Raw genomic sequence first — 14047 nt, 5'->3', positions numbered from 1 at the left:
CAGAATTTTAAATTTAAAAAATACTGTTGATAATTAAATAGATCCTCAATTATGAAAGTTGCTTGAAATAAGACATATGGGAAAACCTACACTAAAGCAAGCAGGCAACAGCCCCAAAACTGTGTTTTAGTCACTCTAATTACACAGTCTGTGCTAATTCAAATCCTTCCTGGTGAACTCGTAAGCAAGGCAAGAGAAGGGGGAAGGGTGGGGGAGAGACAGTGCCACAGGGGCAGAGAGAGATTGAGAGTCATTTCCATAGGAAGCTCGGAAGCCTAATGGTGATGCCTGTGGTTGGGAAGTAATGAAGGAGAAGTCTTTACATGCTGGCCACTGTTTATTATAGATGTAAGCAGAGAAGATGTCTTATTACCTATGCAAGATGGAGGGATAATCCCATTACTGCTGGAGTTCAATGTAATTTTACTTTTTTCCTGTGTGTGTGTGTGTGTGTGTGTGTGTGTGTGTGTGTGTGTGTGTGGTGCATCGATATGCAGAGGCCAGCGGTGGAAGTCAGGAATCATCTGAATTACTCTTCCACACTATTTATCGAGGCACAGTTTCACCATCAAACCCAGAGCTTGCCGATGCAGCTGTGGTGCTAGCCAGCTTGCTCTGATGGGTCCCCTATCTCTCTGTCTTCTGGGACTGGAATTACAGATGAGCCACCAGACCCACCCTGAATTTTTGTGAGTTCTCTCAACTGTGAACCTCATACTGGTGTGGGAAGAGCTTTTAACCACTGAGCCAGCTCCTTAGCCCGACATTTACATTTTAAACGTCTGAAACCAGAGTGGGACTTTGGTCTCTGCCTTACTTCCTGACATAGACTCTCATTGAACCTGGCTAGGATGATTAGTCAGTAAGCCCCCAAAATCTCCATCCAGGTCCTCTCTCCCCAAGCACTGTCATTACAGGAGAATGGGGCCATGCCTGGCTTTTCACACAGTCACTAGAGATCCAAGCTCAGGCTCTCAGGTGTGGGCCCAAGAGTACTCTCATTTACTGAGCTATTTCCCCCTCTCTACTGAGACCGCATGAGGGTTCATAAGATGTAAACATGCCCAGTGTCAACATTTTTCTTTAAAATAGTCTTCCCAAAAGAACAAAACCATGAAGGGGGGAAAAAAACCCTCTGCATACATAGTAACTCATAAGTCAGGGTAGGAATCAGCACATGGGTAAGAGACAAGAGTTAGAATATATAATAGATTAATGTTTAGTCACCAGGGAGCTCTCTCCCACTCTTTGCCTGTAGATCAGCATGTAGCTCTAAGCTACTTCTCCAGCACTATGATTCTGATGCCGTGCTCCCTGACATGATGATAATGGACCAAGCCTCTGAAACTGTAAGTGAGCCCCCAATCAACGGCTTTCTTCATATGTTGCCTTGATCATGGTGTCACATCACAGCAATAGAACGGTGACTAAGACAATAACAGTTTATGCATGATGTTACACTCTATTAATCCTAGTTTAGGAAGAATACCTTTAATTAAAACAGTTCAAAATATGCTCTATTTGCTTTTGCCCAATTTTAGAAGCAGGCACAAACTTGCTTCTACATATATGTATGTGTGTGTGTGTGTATACATACATATATATGTATATATACATATATATACATATATATATACATATATATATACATATATATATGTATATATATAAATAAAACTTGCTTCTACATATATATAACTTGTATATATATATATATATATATATATATATATATATATATATATATATATATGGCTGGAGGGACAGCCCCACGGGTAAGAGCACCTGTTGCTCTTCCAAAGGACTCCCCAGTTTGATTCCTGGCACTAACATGAAAGCTCATAACCATATGTAATCCCAGTTACCCTGAGACCGTCTTCCACTCTCTTTGGGTCCCAGCAAGCATGTGGTACATTGCCACTCAAGGCAAACTGAGTGGGTTAACTCTACCATTAACTCTACCACCTAACTGTAAGCTAGGCACCCACCACACCCCATTACTCCAATCTAGCTTAGCAAAGGACCAAAGTGCTGGTCTTAAACATTGAGAACCTCAATATCCAAAGATGAAAACAATCTCTATGCCCTTTAAGCAATGAATATGCAAATTGGTACATCTATACAATTTAACATTTTACAAAAAGGAACAACATCAACAACAAAAACCTTTTCATTACACACAACAGAGCAATCAAGTCATAGTCATAGTTTAGGGCAACTGAAGGTAGACTTGAAAGGGAACATAAATATGATTTCGTTTATGACACTCTTACAAACACGACACCATAAGTAAGGAACAGAAGCCAGTGTTTGCAAAAGGCAGGGAGATGGCTGCCTATAAGGAGTGAAAGCAGGGCACACAGGGGTGATGAATTATGTTGTACTGTCACTTCAGTGTAGATACATGCAACTCTTGACTGGAAGAACTGTCCACCTAGAGTTAACTTTCTCATACTTAAAGAACTATTCACCACAGGAAGATACCAAAATGAAAACACAAAACAAAACAAAAATTGAGTCTATCAGGGATGGGGGAGGGGCATGTGAGATGTAACCCTTAGCTGAAGAGTTTATGGCTGCTAAGAGGGAAAGTCAGTTTTCTTTAGGGGTGTGGACTCTGGTAAACTGATCTTGTTCCAGTAGTCTCACACCCATGTGTATATGAGCAGCACTAACTGAACTGTTTGTTCGAGGGTGTGTGTGTGTGTGTGTGTGTGTGTGTGTGTGTGTGTGTGTGAAGTCAGATGTTTTAGCAGCAAAATGCTATCAAATGTCTGGTTTAGAGCTGTTCCTGAAACAGTAGTGTGATGGGTGAATGGGCAGGAGGGTGATAAGGCAAGTGGTACCAAATGTGGAAGAGAATCAGAGCATTCCAGCCGAGAAGTGACAGAGGCTGAGCTCCGGCAGGCGAGAACTCACCTGCAGTGTTTAGGGAATCTAACAGAAGTTGGTAAAATCCACCGGAGAAGGTGCACTGAAAATGAAGGCGTGCCTCCGGTCTGACTCTGTGACTGGTGAGGCTAAAGGTGAAATATGTATCATCACTAGCACAAGATTCCTCTTTTGACTCAAACGGTTTGTATCTGCACAAGCAGAATTATCCTTGTGCAGTTTCCTAGCTTCACAGTCACAGTGGGAGTGTGCCCTGTGAGTGAGTGTGTGTGTGTGTGTGTGTGTGTGTGTACACAAGTGCGATGAGCAAGCAGTACAGGACAACAGCAGTGCTTTTGCAGCCCTTCTATGAGTCTAAGGTTACTCTCAAATGAAAGATTAAAAGCTTTGGTGACTGCACACCTGGTAAACAATTAACAGTGCTCTCTATGGCCTGGGTTCCGCACCACTCTGACCCTTTTCCACACTTCCTGTGCACTTTGCCCCAGATACACAGGTCTCTTTGTCAGCCATAACACGTGGCCTTCATACCTGTTCCTCTGTGGAACACTCTTTCCGTTTACCTGTCTGATGGAAAGGTCATTTTACTATTTTATGCATACATATTTGCCTCCATTCATTTCTGCACCACTAGTGTGCTGGGCTCCCAGAAGAGGGTGCTGTAGAAGGGCAGCCCATACTCAGAACTGCTGAGCCACCCCTGCAGCCCTCACTTCCTTAATGTATTTGTTAATTATGTTATCACAAAAGCCCTTCCTTTCTATAAAGTGCTCCACTTCCTACCATGTTCTACTTATGTTACTCTTCAGCAGTTATCTGACATAAAACGACACTTTATTGATTACTGGCCACCATGATAAATAAGCCCTTGAAGGTGTGGATTTTTCCATTTTGCTTGTATTCAACCCAAGACCCAGAAAAGTAATCGTATGAAGTAGGTACTCAAACAATGTGCAGAGGTGAATGACTCATCTCCAGCACTGAGCACCCAGGCACCCATGTTGGTGTTGCTCTCTCCACTAGGTTCAGGCATCCTGCACACAATTGTAGTGGCTACTCCTGGTTGTCAACTTGACTATATCTGGAATGAACTACAGTCCAGAACTGCAAGGCTCACCAGTGATCCTAATCTGGAGGCTGGGAGATATAAGTTTCTGACCTGGATCTTGGTATGAAGATCTTGAGGCATAGTAGCTATGAATTCCAGAAGATTAAGACAGGGAGATCTCTGAGTTCAAGGTCATGTGGGATAAAAGGCATGGTAGCACACACCTTTAATCTGGGCTATACCTTCTGCTGGAGACCTACATAAGAACATTGGAAGAAGGAAGATTTACTCTCTTTTCTTCACCTGCTTGCCTTGTGGGACTGAGCAATGCAGCACTGAATCTCCAGAGACAAGGTGATCCTAGTTATTATAATGGACAGTGTAGACAAAACAATGTTTATAATGACATACCCTGTAATTGTCAGCACAGGAGAGGTGAAATTTATAATGGCATGGCTCGTTTGGACCTTTGGTACTGGCTAATCAGTCATGGTGTTCCCAGGCACGAAATAGATAGGAAGCCTACTGCATATCTGTTTTGATCTACATAAGCAGAAAAAAGCTCAAAAAAATGAAAGAAAGGCTACACTGATTCGTGGCAAAAGACCGTCTTGGCCAGTGAATCAATTTCCAGACTTGAGCCAGTTTGCAGATCCAGAACCCCTTGAATGAAGGGGTGGTCAGGTTCCCCTGAGGAAGGGTCTTGATACGACACCTAAAAGTTTTGCTGTTACCCTTTCTCCAGTTCTTCCCCAGAGGGACCTACGGCCTTTCACAAGGGTAACAGTACACTGGGGGAAAGGAAATAATCAGACTTTCTGGGGTCTATTGAATACTGGTTCCGAGTTGACACTGATCCCAGGAGATCCCAAGAAACATTGTGGCCCTCCAGTTAAAGTAGGGGTTTATGGAGGGCATGTGATTAATGGAGTTTTGACTGATGTCCGACTNACAGTAGGTCCAGTAGGTCCCCGGACACATCCTGTGGTGATTTCCCCAGTTCCAGAATGTATAATTGGGANAGATATACTCAGAAATTGGCAGAATTCTCACACTGGTTCCCTGAACTGTGGAGTGAGGGCTATTATGGTTGGAAAGGCCAAATGGAAGCCTTTATAGTTGCCTCTGCCAAAGAAAATAGTGAATCAAAAACAGTATCATATTCCTGGAGGAAATGTAGAAATTACTGCCACTATCAAGGACTTGAAAGATGTAGTTTCCACCACATCTGCATTTAACTCTATCTGGCCAGTGAAGAAGACAGATCAATCTCAGAGAATGACAGTTGACTATCGAAAACTAAATCAGGTTGTAACTCTGAATGCTGCTGCTGTACCAGGTGTAGTTTCGTTACTTGAGCAAATTAACACATCTCCTGGTACCTGGTATGCAGCTATTGATTTGACGAATGCCTTCTTCTCAATACCTGTCCATAAGGACCACCAGAAGCAATTTGCTTTCAGTTGGCAAGGCCAGCAGTATACCTTCACAGTTTTGCCTCAAGGATATATTAACTCTCCTGCCCTGTGTCATAATTTAGTTAGAAGGGATCTTGATCATTTGGCTCTTCCACAAAGTGTCACATTGGTGCACTATATTGATGACATTATACTGATTAGACCAAGTGAGCAGGAAGTAGCAACCACTTTGGACTCATTGGTAACACATATGCATATCAGAGGATGAGAAATAAATTCAACCAAAATTCACAGACCATCTACCTCAGTAAAATTCTTAGCAGCTTGGAGGTCTTGGACAACCGGAGCATGCACAGCTCAATAGGGTCTGTGGTACTGCTGCTCTGGGGTGTCTATGCCGCAGAGTGACTGCTGTACTCACAAGGCTGATATCTATTCAAGGGTACTTAAAATACAACAATGCAGCCACAAGGAAGCAACACAGCACAGCCCTAGCATTATAACAAGCTGAGAATGATCCCAACTATGCTCTGGCCAGGCTCTGCTGTGCCTCACAACCTTAAATAGATGACTGTTCTGAGTATGGACTTGGCCTAGGGAGTTGAGTGCTTCAGGTAGAGTCACACCCTTGGCTGGTGAAGGCACACAATTACGAGGAGGCTTACCTCTAGCTCTCTATTAAAACAAGTAGCCTGTGAGCACTACTTATCACTTGTGAATTATCCACTGCTTTCTACAGTGGCTGTCAAAAGGCAACTACATATAGCACTAACCAGACAGACCATACTTTATATTAACCTCATGCAAAAGCTCTAATATGAATGACAGTCAAAAGATCCAAGTCAAAAATATTTAAGAACGGTCAAGAAAAAAAATGTAGTAAGAGCTATGCCCTTGGAATGACAGTGCACACAGGCTATAGAGGTGAAAGGAGGACACCAGAGCTATGTCTGAGCAAACATGGGGAAGAGAAGAGAAAGGGAAGCTTAACCAAAGCCAAAATAGTACAAAAAGACCACTCTTACGTTTAAAAATTAAAAAGTTATAAAAATAAAGTATATGATACCCAAGGTAAGCATTAACATGGCGGTCATAGGAGAACAAAAGGAGCAAGATGACATAGCAATTCAGTGGAGACATACTGAACAATGTCCCGAACACCGTGAGTATAATTCATATGCACCCAAGCTTTACAAGTGCTGAAAAGCAACCACTTTAACTTATGAATCACCTCACCTGACCCAGGGGCGCCTGCGATGTAGCAGACACATGAGCCCTCTAGAGAGAAACCCCAGCCAAGGCTTTAGCTCACTTGAAGAGTAAAGAAGTTAAAAATATATCTGTGTAGAAAATAGCTATTTTCTTTTTTTGTTGTTGTTTTTGGTTTTGGGTTTTTTTGTTGTTGTTGTTGTTGTTGTTGTTGTTTGTTTGTTTTGTTTTGTTTTTCGAGACAGTCTTTCTCTGTATAGCCCTGGTCCTGGAACTCATTCTGTAGACCAGGCTGGCCTCGAACTCAAAAATCCACGTGCCTCTGCCTTCCAAATGCTGGGATTAAAGGTGTACGCCACCACTGCCCAGCTGCTATTTTCTTATCTACAGAATTTCACATTATGACACAGCATTTAGGATGTCAACTCTTAAGTTAAAGTTTGCTGAACTCCTTGATACTAAGTATAACTTACTGCCTTGTTAAATGAGTCATACAAGTAAAGCTGGCTTTTATTGGTACCATTTTCTTTCTGTTTAGATGGTGATCAAGAAATATCACTCTGGATTTTGGTGTAAAATGGTATCACCAAGGTGAATTGTACCACATGCCCTGCAACTGGAAATCAATATTTAAGTTTTTACAAACACTAGATGGGGCAATATGGTACCACTAGAGCCTAGCTATTCTACTATAGCAACCCCTGAATATTCCAACACAGCTGAAACACAAGAAAATAACATTAAAACCAACACTAGGAAGATGATAGAAGTCCTTATAGAGGAAATATGTAAATCTGTTAAAGAAATCTCAGAAAAACACAAATAAACAATGGGAGGAAATGAATAAATCCCCAAGAAAGCAAGGGGGTGGGGGAAACAGGTAAATGAAAAGAATAGAACTGTTCAAGATGCATACCACCATCACCACCAAGACCAAGACCAAATTAACAATCATTAATCTCGTGATATCAGGCTAACAGAATGGATGTGAAAACAGGACCCATCATCCCGCTGCATATAAGAAACACATCCCAACACCAAAGAAAGACATTATTTCAGAGTAAAAGGTTGGAAAAGAGATTTTCCAAAGATATAGAACCAAGCAGCAAGCTTGTGTAGCCACTTTAATATCTAACAAAATAGACTTTCACCCTAAATTAATCAAAAGAGATGAGGAAGGACACTTCATACTCATCAAAGGAAAAGTCCACCAACCTGCTATCCACATTCTGAACATCTATACCCCAAACACAAGGGCAACCATAATTGTAAAAGAAACACTATTAAAGCTTAAATGGCACATTGAACCCCACACATTAATAGTGGGGGACTTCAATACTCCATTGTCACCAATGGACAAATCACCCAGAGAAGAAAAAAAAACTAAACAGAAATAATGGAGCTAACAGATATTATGACCCGAATGGACAGAACAGATATCTCTAGAACCTTTCACCCAAACAGAAAAGGACATACCTTCTTTACAGCACCACCAGAACTTTCTCCAAAATTGACTTCATACTGTCATAAAGCTAGTCTCAACAAATATAAGATGATTAAAATAATTCCCTGTACTTGCAAACTTTATATGCCCCAATATAGGGGAATGCCAGGGCCAAAAGAATGGGAATGGGTGGGTAGGGAAGTGGGGGGCGCTATGGGGGACTTTTGGGATAGCATTGGAAATGTAATTGAGGAAAATATGTAATAAAAATATTAAAAAAAATAATAATTATAATTCCCTGTATCCTAACAGACTACCATAGATTGGAGCGAGATTACAACAACAGAAAGCTTACAAACTCATGAAAACTAAACATGAACACTCTCATTGAATGGCCACTGGGGCAAAGGAAGAAATAGAGAAATTAAAGACATTCTACAGTTCAAAGAATATGAAGGTACAGAATTTACACAACATCTCATATAATGGTAGAGTTAAAATCCCTTTGATATAAAAAAACCCAACATACGATAGTCTAGATAACCTGACCACTAAAGTAAACATGAATTTTAAACCTGAAAGACTCCACTAACGGAACACATCGCCCTTTACCAACTGAAAAGTGTACTGGTACAGTGTTGGTAAAATACAACCCTCGTTACCTGTGTGCTTGTATACCTCAGTTTTGGGACTGGAGAGTGCACTCTCACAAGTCCTCTGAGCACTTGGCCTCTGAGCTATTTTCCTGGACCTTTACTCACACTTATTTTTAAAGGCAGGGTCTCATTAAGCTGCCCAGGCCTGCCAAATAGAAGGAATTACTGGTCTGCTTTTCTAGACTCAACTTGAACACAACCAATTATTAAAAGGAAGCCTGGCCAAATTTCTGTGGAATAGTAGAGAGACTCCTTAAGTCAGCCATGGTTTAGCAGAAAGTCTGCATTAAGCTCTGCAGACACCACTCCAAGAAAAGAGGTTACCTGACTCTTGGTTTCACTTATGGCTTCTAGGAGTTTTTCAACAGCTGCTTGTAGTCGAGAGCTGATGTTCAGCATAAGTTCTTCGTTTTCAGGATCTATTACAGGCCCAGCAAAACCACTCCTCACAAGCCGCTGTGACAGCTCTGCTCCTTCCTCTGTGACTTTGGACCAAATGCTGTCATGTGTTGCTATGGCAGTTCCAGGATAGGAGGGTATGGACTCATCCATAGCTAGAACAGTAGTAAGTTAGAGGCATCAATTAATCACTTACAGTTACGGCATCAAGTAACTGAAGATACCAAGTCAAACTAAAACTAAATCATCACAATTCCAAGGTCTTTCAATAACAACTTCTTAACAGAGTGAACATGCAAAGCAAGAGTACTGGACAGCAAGTCAAACAAATACAAAAGGGCCGTGCTGTGCCGAAACTAACACTTGGTTATTTAGAGTCTTTTCTTTAATGGAGAAATTAATTTTTTGGTGCAGGGGATCAACTCTTGAGTATATGCACCATGTACTGAGCCCCACACACAGTCTAATGGGACACAAGACAGTGTGGAATAGCTATCTAAGCAAAGAGTACCGGGTAGTGTTTGGAACGGGATGAGGACTCCTAAGTAACAAGATATGGTTCCCTGTATAATAAGGCAAACTCGTAACCGAAGATGGCAAAGATGAAGGGGAACTGGGGAGGTCAAATGCTTGCCACAGGAACACATGAGTGCCGCCATACTTGGTTGGAGAAGGGAGAGAAGTGTAAAGACAGGAGGACCTGGGGTCTTGGGGACAGCCAGTCTAGCCAAAATGGTGAAGCTGCAGGTTCAGTGAGAGATCTCATCTCCAAGAATAAGGAGGAGAGTGACTGAGGAAGACTCCCAATTTAGATTTCTCCTTCCATAGAAACACACATGACTGCGCACACACTGTCCACCACCATCACCCCATACCTACACAGCCTCTTATGATGCAGTGGAACACTCCAGGTACACTGAAGAAGTGAGCAGGAATTGATATTTATCTAAGACTGGACCTTCTGACTCTAGAGCCTATTCAGAAGTGACTGATTTGATTTAATTTGATTTGGTGGCACACTGAAATGCACTAAGATAATAAAATACATTTGCAGTGGTATGCTGGGGGAAAAAGTACAGACTAATCTATTATTCACAGATATTATATTAGTTTTATGTTAGGATCAATATCTAACTGAGACAGAAGATTCACTTCACTTCCTATAAAGCAGTGGTTTTTAACCTTCATGATGCTACAACCCTTTAATAGTTCCTCATGCTGTGGACCCCAACCATAAGATTATTCTCACTGCTACTCCATAGCTCTAATTTTGCCACTGTTATTAACTCATACTGTAAATATATGACATGCAGAGTATTTGATATATGACCCCAATGAAAGAGTCCTCCAAAGGAGTCCCGACCCACTACTCTAAAGCCTTGCTGCTCTAACGCCAAGGCGTGAGTACTTATCACTGACACCTAATAGCACACTCACCCAGGACAGCATGCTAGAGCCATGAAATCAGATGCAGCTTTTCTAACCAGTTCCACTAACACGCTACTGAACAAGATCATGCTGGCAGAATATGAAAGTGTGTTCTAGGGCACAATTTTAAACATTTGCAGTTTTCTTTAAATGACTGTACACATACGACTGTTTGCTTGCATTGAATTCATGTGTACCATGCATGTGCCTATACAAAGCTGAGCATTGGTATAGATCCTCTGCAGGACCCAGCAAGAGCTCTAACAGTCAAACCATCTCTCCAGGCCTCAAATATTTGCTATTAGACACTATTTTATATAATTCCAATCAATGGCACAGCAGCTGATATAATTTTTAATTTACATTTTATTCTCCACATTAAAAAAAAAGCACAACTACTATACTGGTATTTCTTTATATTATACTATGTATTTAAAACCAAACACTTTGAGAGTGGGACAAATACTTTTATAGTGTTATAGTTCAAGATGATCTTGGGATTCAAAACGGTATATAAAGTAACCTAAATGGTACGGTACAATACATACTGTAGCATTTGCAAAATCAAATGAAGCAGTCTAGGAAATAAATGATAATTCTGCAGAAACCATGGGAGCAAGAGCTATTATTTGTTGCTTAGGAAACAAAAACACTTATGTGATGCCATTATCTAAGGAACTGAATGCATTCTAGTGACACTTTTATTTGGGTTTAAAGATAAATCTGAGGTAAAGAGAACAGTCTGGAGGGCTGGGCTGTGGCAGCGCACGCCTTTAATCCTAGCACTTGGGAGGCAGAGGCAGACGGATTTCTGAGTTCGAGGCCAGCTTGGTCTACAGAGTGAGTTCTAGGACAGCCAGGACTATACAGAGAAACCCTGACTCAAACAAACAAACAAACAAACAACAAAACAAAACAAAAAAGAGAGAACAGTCTGATATGATGGAAACACTAACAGAAATGTATGGAGAAATACAGGTAATGCAGGGGAAACTTAAAAGAAGGTAACTGGAAAGTACTCTGGATCTAAATTGTTAACTGTCCTAGATTTTGTTTGAACTTTGGAGGTTTTGCTAAAGATTGGGAAAGGTTACTCATATTTTAAATAGAGAGATAAGAGAAAATCTAAGCATCAGAAACACATTTTAAGAATACTCTTCTCTTCCAGTGCACTGACTTTTACTCTGGAGAGCAAAGCTGAGAACATCCAACACTTAAAGCAAAACACAGCCTTAAACAGTACGAAGTCTGCAGTACAGAGGAGCAAGTGATAAGAAGACTGAAGATACTATACACACGAGGGAGCAAGCCTAAGCACAAAGTGCAGAGGACTTGTAAAACACAGAACAATGCAAACATCATGGGATACCAGTGCTTCTGAAAAAGCTAATTCAAAAAATTAAGTACTAGAGCATCCTCCAAAAGATAAAGATGCAGCACACCTAATAGCTTCTGTTTCATGGGTTTGGTTTTAGGTTTTAGGCAGGGTCTTCTCTATGTATATTCCAGGCACAGGGGAGACCTTGCCTAAATTCTCTTGTCTGGGCCACATACTGTGTTCCAGGCTAGTCTGGTACACCAAGTAAAACCATCTCCAAGCAAACAAACGAGGAAGGAAGAAGATGAATGTCTTCAAGGCCAGGGTGAGTCTGCAAAGAACGAATGCCTTCTCAGTATCAGTGAGCTACTACTGATCTACAGCACAGTGCAGGCCAAAAGCAAGCTGTGGAAGACAGGCCTTCACCCCTGGCTTCCCATCGGGGAGGGAGTCATCCTCTAAGACCTCTCAAGGGTATAGGAGACTTACAACCCAGGCCTGCGGACCATTCTGTGAGGTGATACACCACTCCCTCAGACCCGAGTGCGGCCACACTAGCTTAGCCCTGGCTTTCGGCTTTCATAACCAGATTATTCTCACAAGGAAGCACATAGTAATACGCCAATTACTTATTTTTTTCAAGTGTTAGCAAGTCCGTACCTGCTTAAAATCTAAACAAGTTCAGACTTGAAGACTGAAAATAGGTCACATGGGTGGCTACAAGGAAAAAGCCAAAGAGTAAAAGTCACTCTGAAATCAGATCAAAACTTAATTGTTATATCAAATGAGACATTAATGCTCCCATCCAGAAATATGAAGAAATGGCACAGTGAATTCTAACACACAGAACACATTACTAATGCTGTAAAGCAAGTATGTTATTGGGGTTTATGACAAATTCAACATTTTAAAATCATAAATAGATTTAATTCAAGATATACTTAAAAAGGAAAACTGGATCAGTGATATTCCTTAGTGATACTGATGGCCATATCAAATTATTAGCAAGACCAACAAAACTGCTCATCATAGAAACATGAAATGCTAGCTCAGGAGCACACACGCAGTGATGCTAAGGCAAAATGATCTCTGAAATAGCACCACACCTGTCTGTGGGCCTGACACTCCCCTCACTCTGTAGCATTCTTCTTCTACAACCGGCCACCCATTAAATAACATTCTGAGGACTTATATAAGACATATATAAAATGTTTTAAAGCAAAACATCAGTTATGTTGGGATCCTGCCTCCTGGATCCCGCTGCTTCCTGTTACTCGTAGGCGGAATGACCACAGAGTAGGAGCCATGCAGACAATGGTGTAAGTTTCCAGATGCTCAGGACGTGAACTCAGCTGGGACACTTGTCAATAAGAAATGACTGCTTAGTTATTTTAACGGGCACACACACACTTCCCCTCCATTGACAATTCTTAACGTAATTTCAAAGAGAAGAAGCTTATGGACTAGATGTCTGCCTTCTCAAAGACAATAGACAGCAGCACAGCCTGAGTGAAACTTCCAGCACAGCTTGGGAAGTGAGCTTGCTGGTCTAACACGGAGAGGGCCTGTAGTTTACAGGCCATTTCCTCAGTCAGTGTTTGACTGTGGAAGTCGGCATGGCATCAGTTTGACTAGAACAGGAAAACTCCTCCCTAGATGGTTAAGTAAAACAAGATCATTGTTTTTATTTTTGCTTCCACATGTTTTACATAGAATCCTGTTGTACACACATTAAGATCCATACATAGCAAATAGCCTTTGTCTACAGCTTTGTGCAGGAGAGCTGGTCTAAAACGTCTATCAACCAAGTGTGAAAAGACCGAATTTGAAAAGAAAAGAATTGTTAGTATTTCAGTTCTTATTTTACTAAAAGCATCTTAGAGATTATTTTAAACTCAACTGAGATGTTTTTAAGTTAAGTTTATTTAAAATTTTAAATCAAGCTTTCCTTTGAGGTAAGAAACACTCTGCTAGCCAACCTGTAATTAAGCAAACCATCTATAACTGGCTATTTTCTTCTCATTTCTCCACAGGAAGCTCAGCAGGCTGCATGTTCTCCAGAGTTACAGAGCAGCACTGTGGAAGAACTGCCTCTGCCGGGGAGAGGATCAGGGATGGTGGATACAGAGCAGCACTGTGAAAGAACTGCCTCAAGTCAGGGAGAGGGTCAGGGATGCTGGATACAGAGCAGCACTGTGGAAGAACTACCTCTAACTGGGGAGAGGGTCAGGGATG

General features: G+C 41.3%; 1 protein-coding gene across 7 annotated transcripts in view; it reads right to left on the bottom strand.

Annotated features, from left to right (window-relative positions):
• Positions 1 to 14047, bottom strand: part of Akap9 (A-kinase anchoring protein 9) — a 143003-nt gene that overhangs the window by 54774 nt on the left and 74182 nt on the right. For all 7 annotated transcript variants that reach the window (XM_029477658.1, XM_029477660.1, XM_029477662.1 and 4 more), the window contains one exon: positions 8992 to 9221. In XM_029477658.1, coding sequence (XP_029333518.1) covers positions 8992 to 9221 — 230 coding nt within the window. The remainder of the gene's footprint in view (positions 1 to 8991; positions 9222 to 14047) is intronic.

The sequence above is a fragment of the Mus caroli genome, chromosome 5 (assembly GCF_900094665.2).
Source record: "Mus caroli chromosome 5, CAROLI_EIJ_v1.1, whole genome shotgun sequence".
Lineage (NCBI taxonomy): Eukaryota > Metazoa > Chordata > Mammalia > Rodentia > Muridae > Mus > Mus caroli.
This window is presented reverse-complemented; position numbering and strand designations above follow the sequence as displayed.